The sequence below is a fragment of the Opisthorchis viverrini genome, assembly GCF_000715545.1.
Source record: "Opisthorchis viverrini unplaced genomic scaffold opera_v5_112, whole genome shotgun sequence".
Taxonomy (NCBI): Eukaryota; Metazoa; Platyhelminthes; class Trematoda; order Opisthorchiida; family Opisthorchiidae; genus Opisthorchis; species Opisthorchis viverrini.
The window spans coordinates 338,851-362,260 of record NW_008751770.1 but is presented as its reverse complement, the minus strand read 5'-3'; the positions used below and the strand labels follow the sequence as shown (position 1 = coordinate 362,260).

At 41.5% G+C, this 23,410-nt stretch overlaps 1 protein-coding gene across 1 annotated transcript in view; it reads left to right on the top strand.

Moving 5' to 3' along the window:
* Positions 1–540: 540 nt before the first annotated feature.
* The window catches only part of T265_13874 (hypothetical protein), a gene marked incomplete at both ends in the record, with an annotated part of 28,738 nt that continues 5,868 nt past the window's right edge, over positions 541–23,410 (top strand). The window contains 13 exons of the mRNA XM_009170942.1: positions 541–729; positions 2,729–2,895; positions 4,308–4,344; positions 6,386–6,559; positions 8,199–8,348; positions 12,541–12,780; positions 14,386–14,445; positions 15,405–15,727; positions 18,674–18,780; positions 20,119–20,285; positions 22,121–22,205; positions 22,673–22,727; positions 22,868–22,982. Of these exons, the coding sequence (XP_009169206.1) occupies positions 541–729; positions 2,729–2,895; positions 4,308–4,344; positions 6,386–6,559; positions 8,199–8,348; positions 12,541–12,780; positions 14,386–14,445; positions 15,405–15,727; positions 18,674–18,780; positions 20,119–20,285; positions 22,121–22,205; positions 22,673–22,727; positions 22,868–22,982 (1,869 nt within the window). The remainder of the gene's footprint in view (positions 730–2,728; positions 2,896–4,307; positions 4,345–6,385; positions 6,560–8,198; positions 8,349–12,540; positions 12,781–14,385; positions 14,446–15,404; positions 15,728–18,673; positions 18,781–20,118; positions 20,286–22,120; positions 22,206–22,672; positions 22,728–22,867; positions 22,983–23,410) is intronic.

Sequence of the window (23,410 nt, the reverse complement as noted above, 5' to 3'; positions counted from 1 at the left end):
GTGCGGCTATTAAATGTCCAACTGGCTGAACTGGGACAACAAGTTTAAGTAAGGGAACAGGAAATTATGTCTAGCCGTGTTTCCAGATCTCACCATTCACTGCATTAAGATATACTGAACGACAGAAATCGTTGTGCAGAAGGGTACCCAGACCCTACGAAGAGCTAAAAATGGGTTGTCTAAGCAGCTTGCCATTATAACTTATGAGAGACATCATGCGTCCATGCGCCAGTGATTTTTTTAATAGAAAATTTCACTTTACGCACCAATTCGCGGTAAGATTTTCTTCTCCTACAAACCTCACTCATAAAGGATTTACAACAAAGTCCCTACTCAACTGCCATCTTAGACGTGAAGTCAAGAGCAGCCACCCACTTGGGGTTTTGTGTTGATGTATTGCTACATTTGGCTGAAGAATTTTTGTATCGCAAAAGTCACATTGTTGATTCATTTTAAGTTTCGTTCTCTGAGGGATGTGATAACCAGACAGTAACTGTGGAATGAGTATTTGATTGCCTTTGGGACTGCCCAATTCAAGATTTTTCTGATTTCCACATCTATAAAAAGCGACTACATCCACGATATCTGTACAAGCTACTGAGCGAAGCGAAACAAGTTCTAGCCTCCAGACCCAATATACAGAGAGCCTCTACGTCAATTTCAAAGCAGATCACCGTTGTTGGAGACTTGCATGGCCAGTTAGCTGACTTACAGACAATTTTGCACAAGGTGAGATGACACCCTTACGACGTATAAATATATTTGCGCTTCTGAATTCCAGTTATGTACTTCATTTCGACTTGGTTTGTAGGTGTACGGAATGCTGTACCACTGAATATTCCCGTTTGCCTGTAGATTAGGAGGTCCAGTGAATTTTTCCTCAGCAATGGTTTTTTTGTGCTTGGGAGAAAAAAAGTTGGTAGGTGGAAACATTTATTGGGAGGCGAATTTTACTCGTATAAATTAAGCGATGTTTATTGATGCTTGATTACTTGAGGACCAGATACTGTCTCTCTTCGCGTACCGGCCACTGTAGAGCCACTGTATCCGACGAAGGACAAACGATCTACAAGGATTTAGCAGTGGCACACACAGATCCATTAGTGACTCGTCTTCCAAAGTGAAAATCCAATGTCTTTTCCAACGACCGCCTTAATGACTAACCAGGTTTTGCCTGACATTTGGTCTTCTATTAAGTTAGAGTAATTCAGATGAAGTAATGTTTCCAGAACACTTCCATCAGACATGTTTACAAATTTCAATGGATATTTGAAAAATCCTGAACCAAATGGTATTCTAAAAACGTTCGGATTTCTCACAAGTGGGTCATCAGCTGGCTAATTTAGAGTCAAAACTTTTCTGTGTCTTTTTATTAACAGTGTGATAGTTGATGAAAATGAGTGACCTCTGAAAGATTGTTTAGGGTTATCTATTCCTTTAGTTGAGGTTTTTACGCAGAACTCCGTGTCCATTCTAGAGAGTAGCTGGGCGTTTATTGCCCTGGATTCCGACCAGTGCGGTAGTAAAATACCTGATCAGTGAGAAGTACCAAATCAAACCTATCCATTCTGGTGAGCTTCAATATTTTAAAAGTCATCATCAGAAACACCCAAGTGCACTGAGGTGCTTACAGTCGGGTTTCTTCATCCATCACAAAAGGCACCTGAAAGCACTTGGTTAGCATTTGCTAATCAGTTCGAGAAAGACTCAGAGACGTACTCAAAGAACACATGTTTGAGTTTTGACCGCTAGGATGTTTCTTGTTATTCTCTCGACCTTTTAAGGTAACTGCAAATGAGCTCATCGGATAGGTTTTATCGGAAGCAATTCCACTGCCTCGACGACTACTCAGATGGCTCAAGAAGTTCTGTTGAAACAAAGCTGCGGCTGGAATATTGTATACTTATTTCCATCTCGATCTGTACAGCCGTTTTTACACACGAATCAACAGTGGTGGGCAGCCAAATCTTCTATTGGCTAGTTTTCTTCTGCCAAATATGAACTCCGCACAATTACGGATTTCGTAACCGATTGAGCAATACTTATGATGCCTGAGTGAGAGGTGACGACAGGTTACCTGAGAAATCTTGAGACAAGTCAAAACACGAGAGAGCTGTTTACTTTTGCACGCTACTAGTTGGAATCTGGTGTTCCAAATTTATTTGCCATCTCGGGTTTCTTAGTTTGAATCATTTACATGGGGCAAACTGGTTCTGTCCAGTATGGAATCCTTGCTTTGTGGAAGCAATTTTCTGAAGTAATAAGTAAATGTTGTCCTACTTTAATACGGTAAACTTTTATCCTCACCGCCTCTTAACAGCCTTGTAGAATCATATAGCCTAAGTTATGAGTGAGCACCACAAGTGAAGGTGAGATAAATTCAGTTCGCTCAATGCTTTATGATAGTCAGCTGGACGTTTTGACAAACATGCTGGGAGCTCACCCAGGAACACTGCTTACTTATCCCCCTGTTGTTTAGGCTCCTATTGTGTGTACGTGGAATAATCAGTCAAGTGGACCTTTGATATCTCTTTCACATGGTCGGTGTAGGAACTACATAACAGGTGGCTATATCTGGTAGGATGGGATAGTGTTCTGAGGTTCGCTAATAACTTGGTTGAACATCTTGACTGAACGCAGGGATTTAACTTGTTAATCTGTCGATTCTCAGGCCCATACGTTATTTTCTACTTACTGGCCTGGTGCTACTATTCCTGTATTTCACTAGAATGGCCTACCTGATGTGACCAACCCGTACATTTTTAACGGAGATTTCGTGGATCGAGGTCGATGTTCCGTTGAAACGATGGTGATTATCCTGACTTTAATGCTGCTTCGACCGACTGCAGTGTACCTGAATCGCGGGAACCATGAAGATTATTATGTGAATTGCCAGTGAGTGCGAAAGTACTGTTTCCTCAATAATACACACTTGACTGAAAATTAGCGCCACTAGGATCGACCTGACATTACAGGACCTTTTTTTTTGTTGCTCCGAACGGTTGCGAGAGAAAATCATTTGACACAGACTTTTTCTGTAAAAAAAAACTAGAAATTTAGCATAATCACTGCACTTGAATTCATTCTCTTTTTTTTACCCTTTATATCGCCACCCCGGTGGTGAGGAGGAATGATACTTTTTGCGCTTGTTCCGTCAACTACCGGTGTTATTTTGTCCCGGTCGGTTTGTGTTAGGATATATCTGAACAAATGAAGGCGTGATATTCCGACGACGATATACTTTAATGTAGGTGCAAAGCATAGATAGACCTTAGGTGTGAAAAGTTCGTAAGTTCGTAAATTCTGTTCAGAATTGTAGGCTTGAAGTGGATGTGGTGATATAACTGCATATCGAGTTGTTAAACGTGGAAACCGAGCTAATAGATGCCTGTTTTCCTATATTGTGCCATATGGAGCTCATAGAAGTTCACTATGTATTGTGTTCCGTGTTATGTTTTCATTGGTCAGGAGATCAAAATGATAATGCCTGGGCGTCTTCTGGTCTCCGATCACATAATTTATCTCTAACATCATTGATCCTATGGAGCAGAGGAATGATGCATGTTTTTACGTTTTTAGTTATTCCATGGTTTTATCAAACCTGGTGAGTCATGTGGCTAGTTTGTTACGTTCGCTTTCTCTGCCTTCCGAGTTTGACGGCATCAGCTTGAATATAAGGATAGCTTCCGTTCAAACGGTGTCGTACAGTTGGCAGTACTTTTTTAAATGTGGCTGGAATAGTCCGAATAAAATTGATTAGGTGAGTAGTGCCATAAATCAAGAATACGGAAAGGCATCCGTTATATGAGGTGGGATTGATGTAAAAAGAAACAAAACATGGATGCCTCTGAGGAGTAAACCTTCAGTAAACCTTCCGTTTATCAAACGTTGTCTTCTCATTGTCCTTTCAATCGTGGCAAGAGTTTCAACCGATTTATTTTGTGGTTTATTTTACTTCTTAATTTTAAAGTGAACAGCCCGATGGCTGAGGAGAATCTTTTCAGTTTGCTATTGTCACGAACCATTTGAAATCAAAACTAACCTCTATTTACCAGCATCGTTGTCTCCTTGTTGAAATTCGCGCCTACTTTTTTGACCGAGAACAGGTCTAAATTCGGATAGAACAGTTCTGGTATGTTGTTAGTGATCGTATATTTAGACACTTACTTTGAGCAATCGCGACTGTTGCGAATTTCTCAGTAGTATATCAAGTAAAGCATGAATTTGCAATAGATGCTTTCTGGAACTATTTTCTCATAAAAGATGTTACCTTGAACTTCTTGATATTTTGATGGTTTCATTGCCAGATACGGTTTCGTTAAGGAAATCCAGAAGAAATACAAAGTGAGTCATTTGCTCTTACGTTTGCCATCCTACCAGGGAGGTCATTCACCCTCAACTAATGGAATTCAAGGCACTGCCTCCAGATGTTATTGACAAATGAACTTCACACTTGTCTGTGAAATGTTTTGTCTCCGAGAAGGTGGCCTACATGGAGTGAAAATATTATTTTTGTCCCCTTCAGAACACCAAATTCCGCCCAAACTTAACCGTGTACATTCGACCTCAATTTCGATATTTTTGAAACTAATCCGAAATGCTCTACTAAAGAAGACTCGTGCGGAAGTCTTCTGATATCTTGAATGGAATTGCGAAAAATCGCCCATATACTTATCAGTGGTATCTCTGTCCTTTGTCTGCTCAGTAGATTGAGAATCATCCTTTATGCTGTGGTGGCCAAGGTGCTGCCTGACGGGTTGCATTAATTTTGTTGGATTGTCAGAAGATGTGCCGCAGTAGGATGCCTGGCCCACACAACTGTAACGATCCCTGCGTCCCTCAAAGCTCCAAAATGCAACATAGATTTTCTTCAGTGAAACCCTGTTCTCTTACACCTGATTCGTCTCCATGCAGAGGACGCAACTTTTTCAACAATATCATTCACCGCTTGTAAGACAAAACACTGTCCGTTTATCAAACGTTGTCTCCTCATTGTCCTTTCTATCGTGGCAAGGGTTTCAACCGATTTATTTTGTGGTTTATTTTTTAAAGTGAACAGCCCGACGGCTGAGGAGAACCTTTTCAGTTCGCTATTGTCACGAACGATTTGAAATCAAAACTAACCCGTATTTACCAGCATCGTTGTCTCCTTGTTGAAATTCGCGCCTACTTCTCTCCATATCTAATTCCTATGAACATTTCTTATACATACCTTATCTTCCCTGTGGGCAGAGGGAGTATAACTGACCAAACTGGTCACGAAAACTAACTCTGATCTCCTGACTAATTCGGGGATTTCATTCAGTTTCTGTCACATTCAGTTTTAAACTTAGCATATAACACATAGAAAGGTATTTTTAGTTACTGACCAAATAGAGACATTGGTACTTCCGCTTCTATTCAAAAAGGCTTAAGTGTTATATTTGCTGGGAAAACACTCCCTTGGTGAAATTTCACATAGGCGTTGCACATCAACATCGTCCAACTGGGTGTGAAGTACTGATGTTATCACTAGCCGCGCAACATATAGTAGCTCTACGAAAACTAAGACTCGATGCGGATAAGGCGGGAAAAGCACTATTTATTTACTCGATTGAATAAGTCATCTAACACGACAGAAGAATTGTCATTATGGTGTGCCATATCAGGCCGGCATATGTGCGTGCTTATCTGGATACCTGGCTATCAACCGAATCCACTGGTCAACACTGACATATTCCGCTCCAAACTCGGTGTTGTTGTATGGAACAACTAGAAATATGGGGGGATATTACGATACGTGTCCGAGCTGTAGCTAACCTTAAGCTATATGTTGATTTGATTCACTAACCACTGCAAAACTGGCGGCTACGATTCGTACCACGATGCCCTACCAGAGATTAGGAATTGCAACCATTTGATCTTCTAACTTGACCGCCTAACTTTCACAGTGCTGCTTCCACCTACAATGGCATCTTCAGTTATGTTATTCTCAAACTCTCGTTGTGTTTAAATATGTGATGCGAAAATTTAAAGAACGGTAAATGAAGGCTGAACTTTTTAAAACAATGTTTTGAATGTGAATTATGTTAGGAAAATCACTTCAAAAGAAATGGAACACTCTCGGTTGACACGTGTGTACTAACGGATATGATCATTAGTGTCATCAACAACATTTTCACTATGTTCAACATTATGATCACATCTACGTCACCATTTTCGCTAGCTCCGGCTTTAAAAGCATTATAAACCACTCCCAGTTATGTAGCAGTTACCGTTGTTCACTTACTGCGAAAGACATGAAGAAAGTCTATGATAACCGCAGCTTTCAAGCGCGATCCATTGAGATCCATTCTGAATGGCGAGATGGCCCAAGTGATCAGAGCGCCGATTTACTGAACGGAAGGACTGTAGTTCGAATCCGACCTCTGCCTCTCGACTTTCTCTGTCTAGTCTTGGGCAACCTGGCAATATCCCAGCCCTCGTGCAACCTTCGGGTGGCGTGGCATTTTGGCACCGAAAGAGTGCTACATTTGAACGATTCCGAATGGCGCTGAGCTACTGCCTCGTGCAACTTCGGGTGGCGTGGCATTTTGGCACCGAAAGAGTGCTACATTTGAACGATTCCGAATGGCGCTGAGCTACTGTTGTGAGTATTGAGATGGTGCCTATATGTGACAAATAATATTCCGGATTCAGCAAACGGTGACATACTTTGTTCCTTCAAGACTGGGTTTAACTTTGTTCCGTGTGGGTTAAATACTCTCAGTTTACTATGGACTGTCTTTTTGACTGTGTTGCCCATTCAAAGAGTTGACTGGCCGGTTTGAGACTTTCGCGTGATATAATTACTGCATGTCGACAGAGAGGTTCTACACATTGTGTCACGAATTCGAAATATCACTCTTAGATTCCCGGTTCCTTGGAAATACTGTTACTGAATGGTTTACTTGAGCTGGGTGAAGCGTATCATACTGCAAGGGTCGTTTCCATCATGCCAAAGGCAGCCATTGAAGTACAATGACTGATCACACTATTTGAACCACTGACCTTAGCTAAGGGCTCAGGGATCCTTACGCCGAAGTCGTATAACCTAGGTGTGAGAACATTGTGTACAGTTGCTGTTGCTTCCTTCACTCAGTAATGGGACGCAGCGGAAGCTCTTTTGTCTTCCCTGAAAAATATTCACGCTAAGAAATCACAACCCTTGCTTGGATAAATCTGGAATACACTGTGAAATCATAAAGGCTAAGGCCAGCCTGCCGAACGTATGGTAGACCTGCTTTAATTGAGTTACCTTTATTCAATAAGGTTCCCCTTGAAGACATATTAAAATCCTGGTTTTTTCTAATGCTGGGAGTATGAGTCTCTTTATTGTGCCAGTTCATAATTAGTCATATTGCCGCTAATCCATTGGTTGTTACTCCAGTTAACAGATGGATGAAGAATCATGTGTGACGTTCAGACGCGTATGCCAGGGGTGAATCAGAATTATCGTGGCTTTGCCGTAGGATTTCGCCTCCAATAAACACGAAGCGATGAGCATAATTTTCACTCAGTGCCATCGGCTCCTAGGTCGCATTATGTGAAATGTTTGGCCTGGAACTCACTCCTTACCAGACCTCTTCTAGGTTATATCAAGAGGTCGCAGGAGGGGAATGTCCAAATCATAATAGTGTATTGTACTGCATTACCAATTTGAAGTGTTCGCACACCCGATCTTCCGATAGCCAAACAAGGCCTTGCGGCATTCGCTACTTATTGCTAAATGTAATCAGTGTTTCTTGAAACGCTGCTACTCAGGAGGCCTGAGCGAAAAACGTTCGTCTGAATGGAGGGTTAAAATAATTTCAGGATTAATGGGTGACATAGAAAACACCTGAGTACACATCAGCTGATGCAGCATTCAAGTGATTGCTGGAGCACATTACTCTTTAGGTTTGCGAAAACGTTTCGAGACTCAAAGACTATTTGGGCCACATATGGACCCCTACACAAGTTTCCGTGAACTAAAGCCCGGAACGGAACCAAAATTGTACGCTATTCGCGAACTTTCATTCATTTGCCCACCGATTTTCTCTAATGCACTTTATTTGAGGGGTGATAAAGGTTACAAGTTGCGAATACGTTTTCATTGCTGTGCAATTTGCACATCTGCTCCGTGCCAATAGATGAGTTGATCGGTTTATTTACACTAGCCTCCTGATCTGTTCTTTTAGTCTCAAGCTGGTCCGATTGTGAAATGTTTTACCGATCTCTTCCGTTATCTGCCACTTGCAACGATTATCAACGACAAAATGTTGGTGACTCATGGAGGCATTTCGAGCGAGATGGATTTGACGGTTTTGAAATCTTTGGATCGTACAGCTGTAAGTGTTGCTTAATTTATGCCCTTGTTCTGATTGTAGTACCAACACTCTGCAAGCTCCTTAGTTCATACAACTTAACCTAAGCTGTTTTGGTACTGGGGGTCTATTGTGGTCTACTGAAGCGGGAATGATCACTCACTACTGACATGATGTTCAAAACAGGTTAGAACGTTAATAAAATGACGAACATTATTATTTTCGGGACCTCCTTGTCAATTTGAACACGTGGAGACACGAGTGACTGGTTTTCGGTGCACCTCACGTAGCATCTGGCTGGATGCTGAGTCATAGGTGCCGTTGAGCTACTTGGTCACGTGGTCTATCCAAACAAGTCTTTTCACTTCATTTACCAGATATTCAATAGACTGCCGGTGCTGATCCTACGGCGTGGCTCGGCCACAGACGAAGCTCTCGCAATACGTTTGCGAAACATGGTACTGTGTTGTCAAAAGCCATCTGAACGATTGTTGAGTCTGCCTTGGTCATGAGACACGGAGCAACCAACGAGGTTGCCGAAGGACCTTCTAGACTATGACATCATCCACTGGATTCTGCCGACAACCAATCATTCGTATCTCCAAGTTTTATAGTTCAATAACCGACCTTGGGGACTTATTTCACTATTTACCCCTATTTTAACAACTAGATATGTACTGCCCTGACAACGAGATTCTGATAAGGTTGATTTTCCTCAGTGTAAACCATTGGGATATTCAGGCAGTTTGGAATATTACCTACAGCTATCTTCTATCATAAACGGGTGATTCGCTTGAGTCTCCCTTAAAAACCAAATTGATTAGCAAATGAGTGTATTTGTCGCAAACCAATTCTAATGTCGCTAGATTAAAGAGCAGACGAGAAATATCCATCATTTGGCTAATTGATTGTGTTATCCAAATGCATCGTCGTCACGCAATTACCAATATGCAAGCGAGGCCAACGAAGTTCCACGCGGATGCTAGTTTTTACAGAAAATTGGGATGGAAAAGTTCACGTGGCCAGTAGAGCCTGTAACTTCAGATGCGCTTTATTTCATGAAACTCTTCACATACATTCCAATTATTTGATCGTTCTTCACTTATCTTGCGTCTGTTGCTGTAGACAGGGGAAATCCTAATCTATTTGAAATATATTTCTGATGATAGACACCTAGTGGAGAGGTGCGACAGACAGAGCAACTTTTAGTCTAGGAAATTTTCAATTCGTGAGTTGTTGCTATTCTAACCGAATGATACCGATATTTCTGTAACCGGTGCGTGTTGTTAAAATCTTTTATGGCTGGTAGTAAGAAGCTTAAAATAACAATAGCAGTTTTTTTCAGGGTTTGCATTTGTTGAATGGAGTAGTAACTTATGACGTTTAATTGAAATTCTTTTTCGGTGGTCCCTCTTGTGTGTGAACACAAGCTGTCCGTCAGAAAAACGGGTGAGGAAATTAGGTCTCATTATGCGTGAGCGTAAGGTAAACGAATACATCCGAATTACGTAATAGTCCGAATTCTCCCTTAATGTGTAATCATCAAACTCGATAGAGTAGCCTCTGGGTTTCACCGCTGGAAGAGCAGTTAATGAATAGCATTCAAATCGGGGAAGACAATGACGGGCAAATAATTGCGCTTTGACTAAAATTCGCTCTATAGATCTCTCGCAGCTGAATGAACGATTTTCCATGAAGATAGTCCTAGTTAGTCCTGCTCTTATATTAAGCAGACACTGTGAATCAAACCGTGCTGATAAGCTTGCGTACACATATACACGCGCTATGCCCTTGTTCTGTTTCCTGATCTTCCGTCCAGTCGAAGTAGGTGAACAAAATAGAATGACCAAAAGGTCGTGTATATTCCAAAACTACGAATTAAGACTGGAAATGTAGCGAATTTGGCCTTAACATCTGTCGACTTCCTCTAACATATCGCTTTTACAGTTATGACACGAGTGTGAGAACTAGTGTTCCAAAGTGTTACCGATGCCGGACTTCTGTCTGACTTTGGTTGCATTCATTTTGTGCGGAATAGACTGAAATCGCTTCCGCCTTAAAAAGGGTGTATGAGTGACGCCCCCATCATTAGTCAAATTCATATGGTTCGAGCTTAACCTTTACCTACTGGAAATCAGTATACAGCGACGCGATATATCGAGAACTTGATTGATACCAGGAGTTATGCTGCTGAGGGGTAGCCACGAAATTGCTCTAAGTCGGTGTGAAATTACCAACCGGGTTGGATCATAATATCAGTAGGTCCTCTGAAAACAGAGCACCGACGCAAAATAAACCTTAATGCAAAATTAAGACTGTCAAATTTTTGTCCAAAATTCGTTTTTAATTTGATGCCAACATCCTCCATCTGATTGAGCTACCCCACACCCATTGGGGGTATGCGAGCGACGAATCACACGAAACGCTCATAGGTTGATATTGGCCCTGACTGCAGTCTACTTGACAGCCGAAACAAATAGGGGAAAACAGGTGTTGTCACCTTTACGATTCTGAGTAATATGAGCAGACTTCAGATTCCCCACAAATAGATGATATTAATGCGGAGTTACTTCTTCTACGTACAGTATCACTGCTTGTACACAAGAGTGACAATGTTGAGCTTTCAGAGCTAGCGAGGCCGTAGACAAACATAGGCTAAAATAATGACTGACTGGCTTAGCATTATAGAGCGTCCGGGATGATATTGTTAGGCAAAACTTGCGGGATTAGTTCATCTCGACTTTTGTTAGTTTTGTCTTCGACTATTTGTCCTCATGTTTTACCTGAGAAGCATGAGCGAATTTATGTAGGTTGAGGTTGCGTCCATTTCGTGTGCCAGAAGTGTGAGCGATTTGATTGATTCGTAACCATTCTTTGCTGTTCTCTTTTACTAATAGTTATCTGAAATTGTACCATTTGATTATTTAAAAACAAATTGAATTTTACTTATTTTGTTGAATTGCTGAAATTCACCGAGAATGTCATCACAGTTTTGTGAATGATGCATACACACTATGACTACCTCAAACAATCTGTTATGTCAGCTGTCCCATCTCCAATCCCGAATTTGAACTATGCACGTTATGTGTAATTCACAGATATCAAAACACATTTTTAAAAATGGTTTAGCCGGACAGAGGTAAGTAGTATATCGTACAGTCGTCAGTGGTAAGGCTAAACCATCGGGTTTTTTGGGGAACAGACGCAACACGAAACGTGAACGTTGGAGACTGGCGCCTGTCTCAAAACGAGCAGTGGTTGACGGGCACTTCTCAGAGGAAGACAGGTCAAGGAACGGGAAGCAGGCAAATAGTCAACAGGTCCAAGAGATAAAGGTGGACATTGAATGTATGTTGGCTTCGTCCAACGGTTTGTGAGGCAGCACAACCGATACAGGGACAAACGGTGAGCTCAGACACAGCAGCGTGCGAACAGAAACATGGGCTAACACGTAGGACGGGTCAGCGAAAAAGTACACACACATGCGCGCGCGCACGGGTACGACACATGACTCCAACCAATCACAGCATAGTTGACAGCATGCTGACTGGTCCTTGGCTAGCCACATCACCAGTGTTTGGATGCCAGTCGTTTGTTTCTTGACAAAAGTCATCCTGAGTGGTCGAAATTCAGCCATTTTAGTTTGCCATACCATGTTCGAGCGAGGGTCACTGAATGCATCAACTTAGGGGCTGCTGGCCTGTGCTGTGTGTGTACCTTTAAATCCGTCCTGGCAAAATCAGTCTTCACATTTGTCCCGACCCTTACCACGAGTTCCCCTCGAAGGCCATGGTAGCTTAGGTTCACTAGCACAAAAGGCTGTGAAAATGTGGCCGAGTGTCACTCATGATTCTATTCTTCCCGCACTAACGTACTAGGATGACCTGATGTGATACACCCACCCAGTGACCTGAACCTCATGAGCGTCGTGAGAAGAAAACTTCTAGTATTAGAAAAATCCAGCCTAAATTGTTTGCTCGCATGATCATGCAGTGTGTTGAAAGTGCAGGGACGATTTCGTCGTACTTGTGTACATCACATTCGGTGGCCACTGTCGGTACTCATCCCTCTGGTAACTCGGACTAGTAGGTATTTCGGTGAAAGGTGTTCATGACAATTTCCAAATTACGTTCCCAAACTCTTTAGATATTTTTGTTCATAGGCACACCAATCTCGTTTGAACGGCCGTGTTCCTGTTCTGGCGTAATTATTCCAGGTCAACACCGAAGGGAAGCACTGGACTCGAGTTTCGCTCTTATTAGAGCTCACCAGCAGTGCATATCCAATGGCCGTGTCGAGATTTGAACCTCGGACATCGGACATGCGAGGCAAGCGTGTAACCACTACGCACCACCAACGCACGTTGGACGCATCTGAATTATCACGTCTGAACAGGCGAACGTGTTCACACTTGAGCGATGTGATTGGTGTGCCCGACTCATCGAACGACGACCCAGTAACTGTCCTGGTTGTGACGATCGATTGACCCCCCATTCAAACGAGAGTGGTGTGGCTATGAACGAAAATACCCATCCCACAAAACCCCAAAGTTTAGATATCGTCAAACGAGAGGCAGTGATCCGGAACCAGGTTATTGAAGGGTGTAATTTTTTCATTACATGTTAGGAACATGTTGGGAACGGTGAAAGCCTTTTCGGACTACGGTGTACATAGGAATATACTCTGGTGTGTCTGTTGGTACGAAAAAAAAAACATATCTAGCGGGAGGAACCCAAACTGTACAAAGTTTACGAAGTACATTCATTTGCGCATAAATTTGTTTTTCACGGACACTCAACTAAATCCCAGATAAACCTCTTGTTCACGAGATCCTCCAACAGCAGCTGAATTTCATTACAGACGAGATCCAGTTGGAATTTCGTTGAGCCATCCGTGAAAACCAAAGTGCGCTCAAATGAATGTATCATACGAATTTCGTGCATTTCGAATTCGAATGGAACATAAGGTTGGCGAAACTTGGGGAGATGCGTGCATGAGATGTGCTCTAAGGCGGGCTAAGCCTGTGAGGGGCTGTCAAGTTGTTTTCAGCAACCCTATAAGTGTGTTCCTTTAAGGTAAAAAGGGTGCTTTTTAGCAGTGAATAAAAACTGTGGAAAAACTAAAAACCGTACTGCCTTTCTTCTGAGGTGACATTTTACTGCAATCACTCGATTTATTCAGTAACTTATAACAAACGGGCTATGTCCACGTCTGATTTTCGGAGAGGGCGTTAAATCGAGTACTTTCAACTAAAATTCAATCCCTAATCGCGTACCAAATGAAGATACTTTCCAGGGTGAGGTTCAGAAAAGCCTGCCAGGTGTGCTTACACTGGAGTTTAAAATAGGGGCAACCCTGGAACACATAAACGAATACGACGACACGCAACGAGTGACAACGTCAGAAAAAACGGTCCAAGCCGTAAAACAATCTGAGGAGGTTTGTGTAGAACTTATTCCCACGGGAATGAAATTCTGGTCGAGCATTTTCAGATAAAATAACACCCACTTCTCACATAGGTGAATATGAAAATATAAGCCATATAAATCATTATTCTTCCCAAATTTGACCCACACTTGTTCAAAACTACGCTGTTTTGCATGGCCAGGTCAATCTAAGAATCGTGTGCATGCAGTCTTATAGGGATAACACGGGTCCAGTTCAGTTATTATGACTACAACTGATAGGAATGTGCCCAAATTTAACGTCCGATACGTTTAGGGCAATCAAAGTTAAAGAGGAAATTAAAAGGAAATCTGTGGGATTAGCGAAATACACTCATTTGCAAACTAATTTGGTTTTGCAAGAGACTCACCTAGAATCCAGCTGAGTCTGTCGGTTTCGCTGGGAGTTTTCCTTATCAAGCACATTTGATGCTTCACGTTAACGTTCGTCAAGAACTTTGAATTAACGAACAGTTTTCAACCCGTTATCCTTTCCACATGTGTGCGGTAAACGTAACTACGTGATTATAACTCATGATCTCACTGTACCAGAAATCCATACCCAGTTGTTTTCACGCATTAGCTGCTGATATAAATACCTTGGTTTCCATTTTCAGTTCGTCACACTTTTGAAACCATTCAACAAGTCTGCTTTCGACATCGAGGAAAAGAGACAGGTGGGTAGATGTCCAAAGAAATTTCTTGACAGTGTATTATACTAGCAGTATTCAAAATACAGCATTTTTGTCCTTCCTTATATCATTTACTATGAAACACGTAAGTTAGAAAGAATATTGCAGAAATAACAGACAGAATTTGGTTTGTTTTTGTTTGTTCACAATGATTAAATTGATAAATTCGCATACGGTCATTCAGTTAGGAATCATTTGACGGTGTGATTCGAGAAGCGTTTCTTATTACTGCTCATTTCTTGCCCCAAAGGTTTATGCACTTGTTTTTGTTTTGTCGCAAAAAAACTTGCACTGTCATACGAATCGTTCACCGTAGACCAGAGTCTAAAAGTACTGCTCAGTGCCTGGAGCAGGAACACTGGCTAACCCGGAAGAAGTGGGATTCGAAGGCATTAGAACCATTAACAAACAGCTGCTGCATACATCCATATAATAAATATGAAATTTCGAGATCACGCAGTTGACGGAATAGGTCCTGTTCACCAGGAGGACTCATGTGTCGGTCATAATTTTCGCGGCACAATCTTTTTGTAGCACTCGAAGTTAAGGCTACTTTCCTTCGAAAGTGTCCGCAAAGCATCAAAAAGCCTGTCCCGGCCTTAGTGCACATGGAGTCATCTGCAAAACGTTTAGAGCGCCAGCACATGTGGTCTTGCAATGTACCGTAAAATAAACCGGTTGAGAAGCAAGCGAACCAGTTCAACGCGGTGTTTGAGTTTGCTTAACTGAACTATTGCGAATGGAATCCGTGAGCTGGAAAACGTGGTAAAATTTTTAAAGCATGACGGAGGAACATATTACATCTTTTCCTGAGATATTTTGTTTAAATGTTCTGAGGTGTGCATTTGAATAAACCACAACGAATTGCTTATATGATGCACAACTATTAGTTCATGATGTACCGATGAACAACCAGTGGATTAAATTTCTGCTCTCAGTATCAGGACTTGTTATGGAGTGATCCTGTTGCTCAGATGGGCACCCGACCCAATGAGTTACGCGGCCTTGGATGTTTTTTTGGCCCTGATGTGTCAAAAGCCTTTCTTCAAAAAATGAATCTTCAACTCCTCATCCGCTCTCACGAATGCAGACCCGAAGGATTTGAATGGATGCACGAAAACCGGGTTTTAACGATATTTTCAGCGTCAAACTACTATACAGAAGGTTCAAATAAGGGAGCCTACGCCAAGATTTTATCAGATGGCACGGTCCACCCAGTTCAGTTTACGGTTTCGGGTGGCAGGAAGCATAAATCTATGAGACAAAGGTTAGCTTTCCAACATTTTCACCTTTCTTTATTGTCTTATTTGACCTTTGTTAGCAGTTTTCCGCGAATGCGAATCTAGTACGGAATCACACGCGCTGACATATGCTGCAGCCTATAATTTATTTTGTACTAAGTGAAAATTCGGTACGTAGGTAAGCTCATTAGGTTTTAGGGGCATTCCATGAGTCTCTGTGAATCCGTAGAGCTTCTTTTTTGTAATTTTGGTTCACACACATCTGGAAACCTCTATCTTTCTGTATCACACAAATTATTCTCTTTGGATGGTGTGAAAACAGAGTCTCTGGACAATTGCACAGGTCGATGCAGCAGGATGCTGCTGGATTTGCGGATTAATTAATTGGAAATACTGCACGAGCAAAAACGTCTGTCAGGCATGCTTCTGACAATCCTCGACTCAGCAGAGTCACGAATATTTCAATTACTAAAGCTGCCTGCTTGCGTGATTCCAGTTGAGATACAAGCTCATGTAGATCTATCGTACCACGTGTGTTCGTGTTACGAAAGTTTGAGGCACAATGGAACCTAAAATCAGGAGGTACTCATGGGATTCCCTCGTTCCAGCTAGACGGATGGAGGTACCATAGAGGGCATCCTTCCTTCTGCTTCTACTCAATACCCATAAGTTCTTACAACCCAAATGGCATTTGTTATGAAGAGTTCCGGTATAGATGGCTTTCAGAGTTTTGAGATAAACCGGCCTCTATCCCATCAGTGTGATATAACCCACTTTGGCTTATCCAGTTCACATTGGTGGCAATTCGTTTCCATAATTATTGAGGTTCGTTTGCTGTTCCACACCGTAACTCAATCTGTGTAGATAGACTGACGGTCAGATCTTTATATTGTCGTCAAGTATAGTCCAAATGAAACTTTAACAATTTTTCTTTGAAGAATGTCATGTTACACAATTCGATTTACTGGGTCCACTGCTACACACACGTACTACGCTCGGTTCCTACAAAACCAAATGAAGTTGCTTGTGCTTCTATCCGCCCGGTGGTTAAGGCTTTAGTATCTTAGCTTTACGTGGGGAAATTAAACAGAATATTCGGAGACAGCCTTTTTGCCGCCCACACCGTTGGAGTTCCCATTGTGATCTCACTGCAAAACCTGGCGAGTCAACTAGCTGCATTGTTTGCCATGATGAATTCTATTCTATTCCATAGCTCAGAACAAGATTAGAACCATCAGATTAGAGCCTACCCTTAAATCAAAGACCAACAGAGAGCTCTGTCCAAGTGAAGGGCAAAAATATCCATCGCCGAATCCGTCCATCCATTTTTGATCCCATGTTAAGTGTTTCCTACACGTTTCAGTATAATTTTTAAGTGTCTGATGACTATACGTAGTCGACTGACAGAAGTCAACACGCCGTGACCCAGAGCAACGGTTTAACGTTACTTTTATGCTGTGGGGTGCGCGTTCATGAAGTCCATTTCCAGGCATCTTGAAAGTCAGAAATGGTTCACACAAATATCTGTTATTCAGCTCAAACCAAGGAGTTACACAAATGCACATGAACAAGTGAACTTTTGTGTGTCGTGCAGTCTTTTCAAATACTCCAAACAGTAGTCTGGAGTAATATGTCACACAGCACAATTTTTTCAGGTTTGTTTGATCCAAACCAACGTGCACGTGTGAGGAAATGATGCCAAAGCCTGCAAGAGCGAAGACATATCGATTCATGTATACAAATCTAAAGCAATATTGGGGCCTAAAAAATCATAATTTTCCGGCCAATCACACTAAACCTGAAGCGAAAGGACTAATTTCCCCTTCTCAAAGCTTTTCCCAGTCCAAACCTCTTATTGCCTAATGTTCTTTTATCAAAAAGTCATTGACCACTTTCGGAACATTTGTACAATTAATAGTGAACTTTTGTACGTGCGGTTGAGTGCTGCTTGCTAAACCGTAAGGTAAGGGTGTCATGTGCACCTCACCGCCTCAATCATTCACCTCCCTCGACGATCTCCCGTTTTAATAATTCATACACCTGTTTTACCTCAAAGATATTAACCTTTTCTTTCAGAGGTGCTATAACTTTCTTTATGGCCTGTGAACCTACACTGCCTAAGCACTTGATGGTGGGCATCAACCCACGGCATAGACCGAATGTGTCCCTCAGTGAAGTTTCAAGAAAGTTTTGAAGATAAAATTCACGAAATAGGGCATGAACATACAGCCAGCCTAAAAAATGACGTCATATATTCGTATGTAGTCAAAGTTGTCCATTTCTAAATATCCGGCCCAGTCTGAAATTATCAGAGAAATGGGAGTGTAGAAAAGTTAGTAATAAACCCTTTCTGAGAGCTGAAGACAGTGCACGAAAGATCTACGTAGCTGAATACGGGACCACTGCATTGTTCAAGATTCTTCAGTGTCGGCTACGCCGTTATTTTGATTCCTTCACTTTTTGTGTCTACATAAGTGCCTGCTTTGTTTTTTTTTGGATTGCCGTGTAAGGTTATGAAAACCAAAATGGACAGGTGTTTAGTGCAAATTATCGCAAAAGGCATCGCAACATTATTTCATTGTAAACATAGCTGACAAATAATTTTTAATAACCGTAAGATGTTATATTTCTAATTTTATCAAAGCCGATGTTGTAGTAAGGGAAAGAATAAATCTGAACACTGAAAAAGGACCAAGCTCTTTAAATATCCCGAGAAAGAAATAAGTTTTTGTAGTTCCAAAGGCATTCGGCTTTGGATGAAATTTGACCGAAGACATTAGAAGGAACAAGTGACTGTGTATTTTGCTCCGTGATACTACTTTCTTCCAAATATTTTCCCATCTAATCACGGGCACTTCTGTGTCATAACAGGATTTGATGTTTCTTGAACTGATACTAAACTTAAAATATTTCAGCACAGACTCGAAAGCTTTAATGCACTTACATATCGAGCAATCAATTTTTTTTGACAGGATAAACTCGGCTGAGGAAGCAGCCCTCATGGACTTGAAGAAGAAAATTGTGGTGCACTCCGATGAACTTTTGAAAGAGTTCCACGCTGCGGATCCTGATCGAACAGGTGTGAATTTTTACTTTTTAAAATTTATATGACGACACTTATATATTATGGGGGCGATGCACTGATATTCCGTTTGGGATGAACCAGATCCTGTGCTCACGCTCAACGATCTTCATCACACTCTCCATGAGCAGACCTCCTCAAGGAGGACCAACAACCCTGAAGAGCTTACAGGTGACCCATATGCAGCCGAACTATCTCTTTCAATTAAAAATCACGCTGCAAACAGTGACTAAAACCCGAGGAGTTTTCGGAATCGAAGGGAGGCCATGACGATTGCATGTTAATTAAGTCAACACTAGCTTCTAGAAGATCGTTCATTGAAACCATCGCTGGAGCGGTCAGTGAGTACTGTGGGCACGACATGTTAACATTGCCAAAAGTTTGATGTTTGTACGTCTTAAGCTTTCACTGACATCAGGAAACACAAATGTTTTGTAGCCAATTTGGGCATGGTTTATTGGTCCGCAAAACCACTTCCTTGGATTAAAATTTTTTTGGTTGTGTCACACGATATGGACTGTACCAGCTAATGTGGTATTAACAGTCCGATGGGAGTCGGTGCACGAGTACTTATCTCTATGTATCACTATCCTTAACAAACTTCATACCCCAATCAGAATTAAATAAACAATTGGGATTTGTAAATTCATACGCTCGGCCGAATCATCCCATTACACATGCAACCAGTGAAAGCTTTCAACGGCGCTTTTGGAAACTGAGGTGCATTCACTATATCGCCGAATCCAAGTTCCCGTCATTAGAAAACTACTACCGAGTTCAATCACAGTCTAGCTGCTACCCTAGTAACTTCTGCCATGCTTGAACCCTCAAGAGACTTCCGGGAATCATGTTTGTAAACAAGGTTGTTTGTTTGATTTAAAGCCGGATAGTTCAGACAGAAAAACTGAAATGAAAGTAAAAGAGTGTGTATTATTCGTCAACCTACATTTCACACGCGATACGCAGTAGCAAACAAAACTTGGAACAAGACGTCCGGAGTAGCCATCATACGTTAGGCAAATTTCTTTACTTGGTGCGGTCTATCCATCTAGAGTTACTCTACGGTCAAATGATTTAAGATAGTGTGGTCTGGCACCAGTGGCTACAAATTCCGGTGAATTGCGAGACTTTGAAAAGGTGACTGCACTTTTGGAATATTCTACCAAAATAATAACGCGTACTTTTTCAGTAAAGTCTCAGACCATTTTCCACCCCGCTATTTGGACTAAAACATAAATAAATAAATAAAATATACAAATATACAGATTTTGAATTTATTATAGGGTAAGATGCTTTAGTTTCTCTATCACTTTTAATTTTGTGCACTCGTTTCAGGTCAGATTACCCTATCAGCGTGGATTACTGCCATGCAAAATGTCCTGGAACTGAAGCTTCCATGGCGCACATTACAACCCCGACTGACTGATACGGCTAAAGAAAAACACATGGTCCTCTATGGAACGATGTTCGAAAAAACAAAAGTTTCAAACTCCTTAACAAAGGTGAGGTCTTTGTAGCCTACCGCTCTCACTAATTTCATTTAATTATCAGTGTGCTTATTTTACTTCCTGTATGCAAAGATTCCTGCTACCGGCAAACTATTCAGGAATTATTCGAGGGGAACACACAGCGTTTGATCACAGGGGTTGATCAAAGATCCTGATGGAAAGTATATTTAAAACATCCTGGGCAAATTTCATTTGCCTCCTCGTTGTGAATAATAACACAGTGCAGCATTTGCGGTGAATTTGGAAACAACTGCTCCATGCTGTTGTATGTGAACAATGGGAAACCTCATAATTACGATGACTGTTATTATAATCTACAAGTCAATATATCTTTCCAGTGGTTTCCAAGTCTGACAAAAATGACCGTACCACATGGGCTCAGTGAGTACACTTTCATGTCACCTGCCACACGGATGGTCAACCTTTTGGGATCACCTTGGAAGAATGCTGGCATGCCAGGCAAAGCACATGACCTCGCACAACTGTGGTTGTCGTGGTTCATAAAAACGCATTTCTCGAAGCATTATTAATGAGTAATTAAAACAATTTGAAAAAGACTGATTTAACCAGACTGCTTCTTCTTTGCGCTTGAATGAATGAGTTGAATTGTGGGTTATTTCCGGTCTGTTTAAAGTTGTTTTCATAAGGAAATTGTTTAAGTATTGCATCACACCCGTGTGACTGGCGACTGATTTGGTTTTGTTGTCAACTGATGATGTGGCACCAAACTCTGCACATTACTTTTTTCTGTTAAAAATAATATCAATGTTTTTTAGCTATTGTGAAACCCGGGGAAAAGCTTTGGCGGTTGTTTAGTAAGTAATGAGTATGCAGAAATGTCACGGAGGTTTCTGGGAATTTTCGTTCACGTTTTTTTGAAGAAAAAAGCAAGACCCAGCGATCTTAATACGTTTTATGTGGTACAGTTACCTCACTATTTTTAGCTATGTGAAACCCGGGGAAAAGCTTTGGCGGTTGTTTAGTAAGTAATGAGTATGCAGAAATGTCACGGAGGTTTCTGGGAATTTTCGTTCACGTTTTTTTGAAGAAAAAAGCAAGACCCAGCGATCTTAATACGTTTTATGTGGTACAGTTACCTCACTATGCTTCAGAGCGTAGACATAACTTTGTCCAGCAACGAAAATACTAACCAAAATATTACTTACCATGTGGAGACCAAGGAATTATATTCTCAGCAGGAACCACCTGGTATAAGCAGAAAGGTAACCAGGCTGTTCAGTTACCTATGCAAAGCTTATGTCACCTGGTTGGAAGTTCTTGAGTGACGCTTCTAAAACATTCAAGCACATGGTCAACACCAAACTTGACAAATATGGCGTCACAGATAGGCAGATATCGGAGCAGAAGTCGGATTACAGTAAGGCAATTCCATAGTTTCCGAATGGTGCATTTTAGAATTCCCAAGTTAACTGGTTTCAGAATTTGAAACATGCAATATTCATTGTCATGGAAGTCTATTGAGGCTGATTACATCCCGTCAAGGTTGCAGATTTCAGTAACCTGCTGTTCCACTTTGAACAAGCAGGTCCCTTTAGACCAATGGATCTCTAATCAGCTGTCCGGATGGGGGTCACACTTCGGCGTTCGTTCTTATCTTGCTGCAAAGGCTGCATTTTTATTTGAAACCTTTTATTGTCCCTCTTTTCGGTGTTTTATGTTGGCGTTTCCCCAGTGTGAGTAGCTCCAAAGTTTACGTCATTGTTTTGGAGGACTCTCATGGGATACGCATTCGATTTTACCGAACTTCTTAGAAGGTTGTTGCTTGATTAAGTAGGTCATAACTTATTTCAGAACCTCTCATATTTTAGGCCCCAGCACCTCTGACTGAAGAACTGTACAAACAGCGGGATACGCTGGAGGGCATTTTTCGAGCAATGGACAAAGATGGTTCGGGTAAGTAGAAAATAACCTTGTTAGGTTTCAGATGATGTGAGTAGCTTATTATGATGGTAATTACCAATGCAACAAAATCAGATGAGCCTTTTCGTGCATCGTCCCTTCATCATTGCATAATCTTAGTTGTTGATTTCAAGTTTAAAGACATGCACAAAACAGATATTTGATCACCTTTTTTAATAGCAAATGAAGATGAAACATACAGGAAGATCAGCGATTTTTATCTGCCACGAAGTATTTGTTTTGAAGTAAACAAGCAGGTTTCTTCACTAGACCAGAGTAACTGATCGTTCGCTGTAAAGTGGATCGTATTTCAGGCTGTGTAACGGTCAGTCGTCGGTTAGCAACAAATTCACCAGGTGTCTTAAAAAAATTCCGCAACCAGTTACAGATATCCCCGTTAGCAATGTTGTGGAATGTAGGTAGCTCGTGTGCGCTGTTTGGTTGTTGGTCTGTTCGCCGAGCTTGGCAGTTGGATTGCAAACGTTTCGTCACCAATCGTAGTTTGATTGGTCTTCTGTGAATCTCACGTGGTTTCAATCTCCTGTGTCTGGTTGGAGATTGCAACCACGTGAAATTCACAGAAGACCAATCAGACTACACCACGACCGTTTCCAGATCTACCAGATACTGTTTAGAAGCTATATAATCACAAGCAGAAGGGGAGGAATTCACCCACTCAACCCCGCACTGACGATGTCACCTCGATTGGTAACGAAACGTTTGCAATCCAACCGCCAAGCTCGGCGAACAGACCAACAACCAGATATCCCCGTTTTAGAGGTAACTTGAATTCAGTCAACGCACCGAATGAATCTACCAATAATACAGAATGACAAACCTGACTACACTGTCGGGTATTGAAATCCCGGCTTTTATGCTAATTCTTAATTTACTGGTGAACAATCAGTATTTGTCTTAACGAAGCTGAGCTTTAAAAAGTCACTCAGTCAGAGGAAATCGCTGACCATGAGTTCCTCCTGAACAAGTGGCACACTCGTACATCCACTTGGGGAGAATTTATCGGATTTTCCCAGGATGATTGCCAATTCTGTGTTTGTTTATTTGACCCAGATCGTTTGTGAATTACTCTTGGCTGTAAGTGAAATAATCTGTTCTTCTGGTATTGCGTAGCCTTTTGTGCAACAGGCAGTAGATTACCGTGCGAACGAAATGTGATACTGCGGATTTCCCGAAACTGG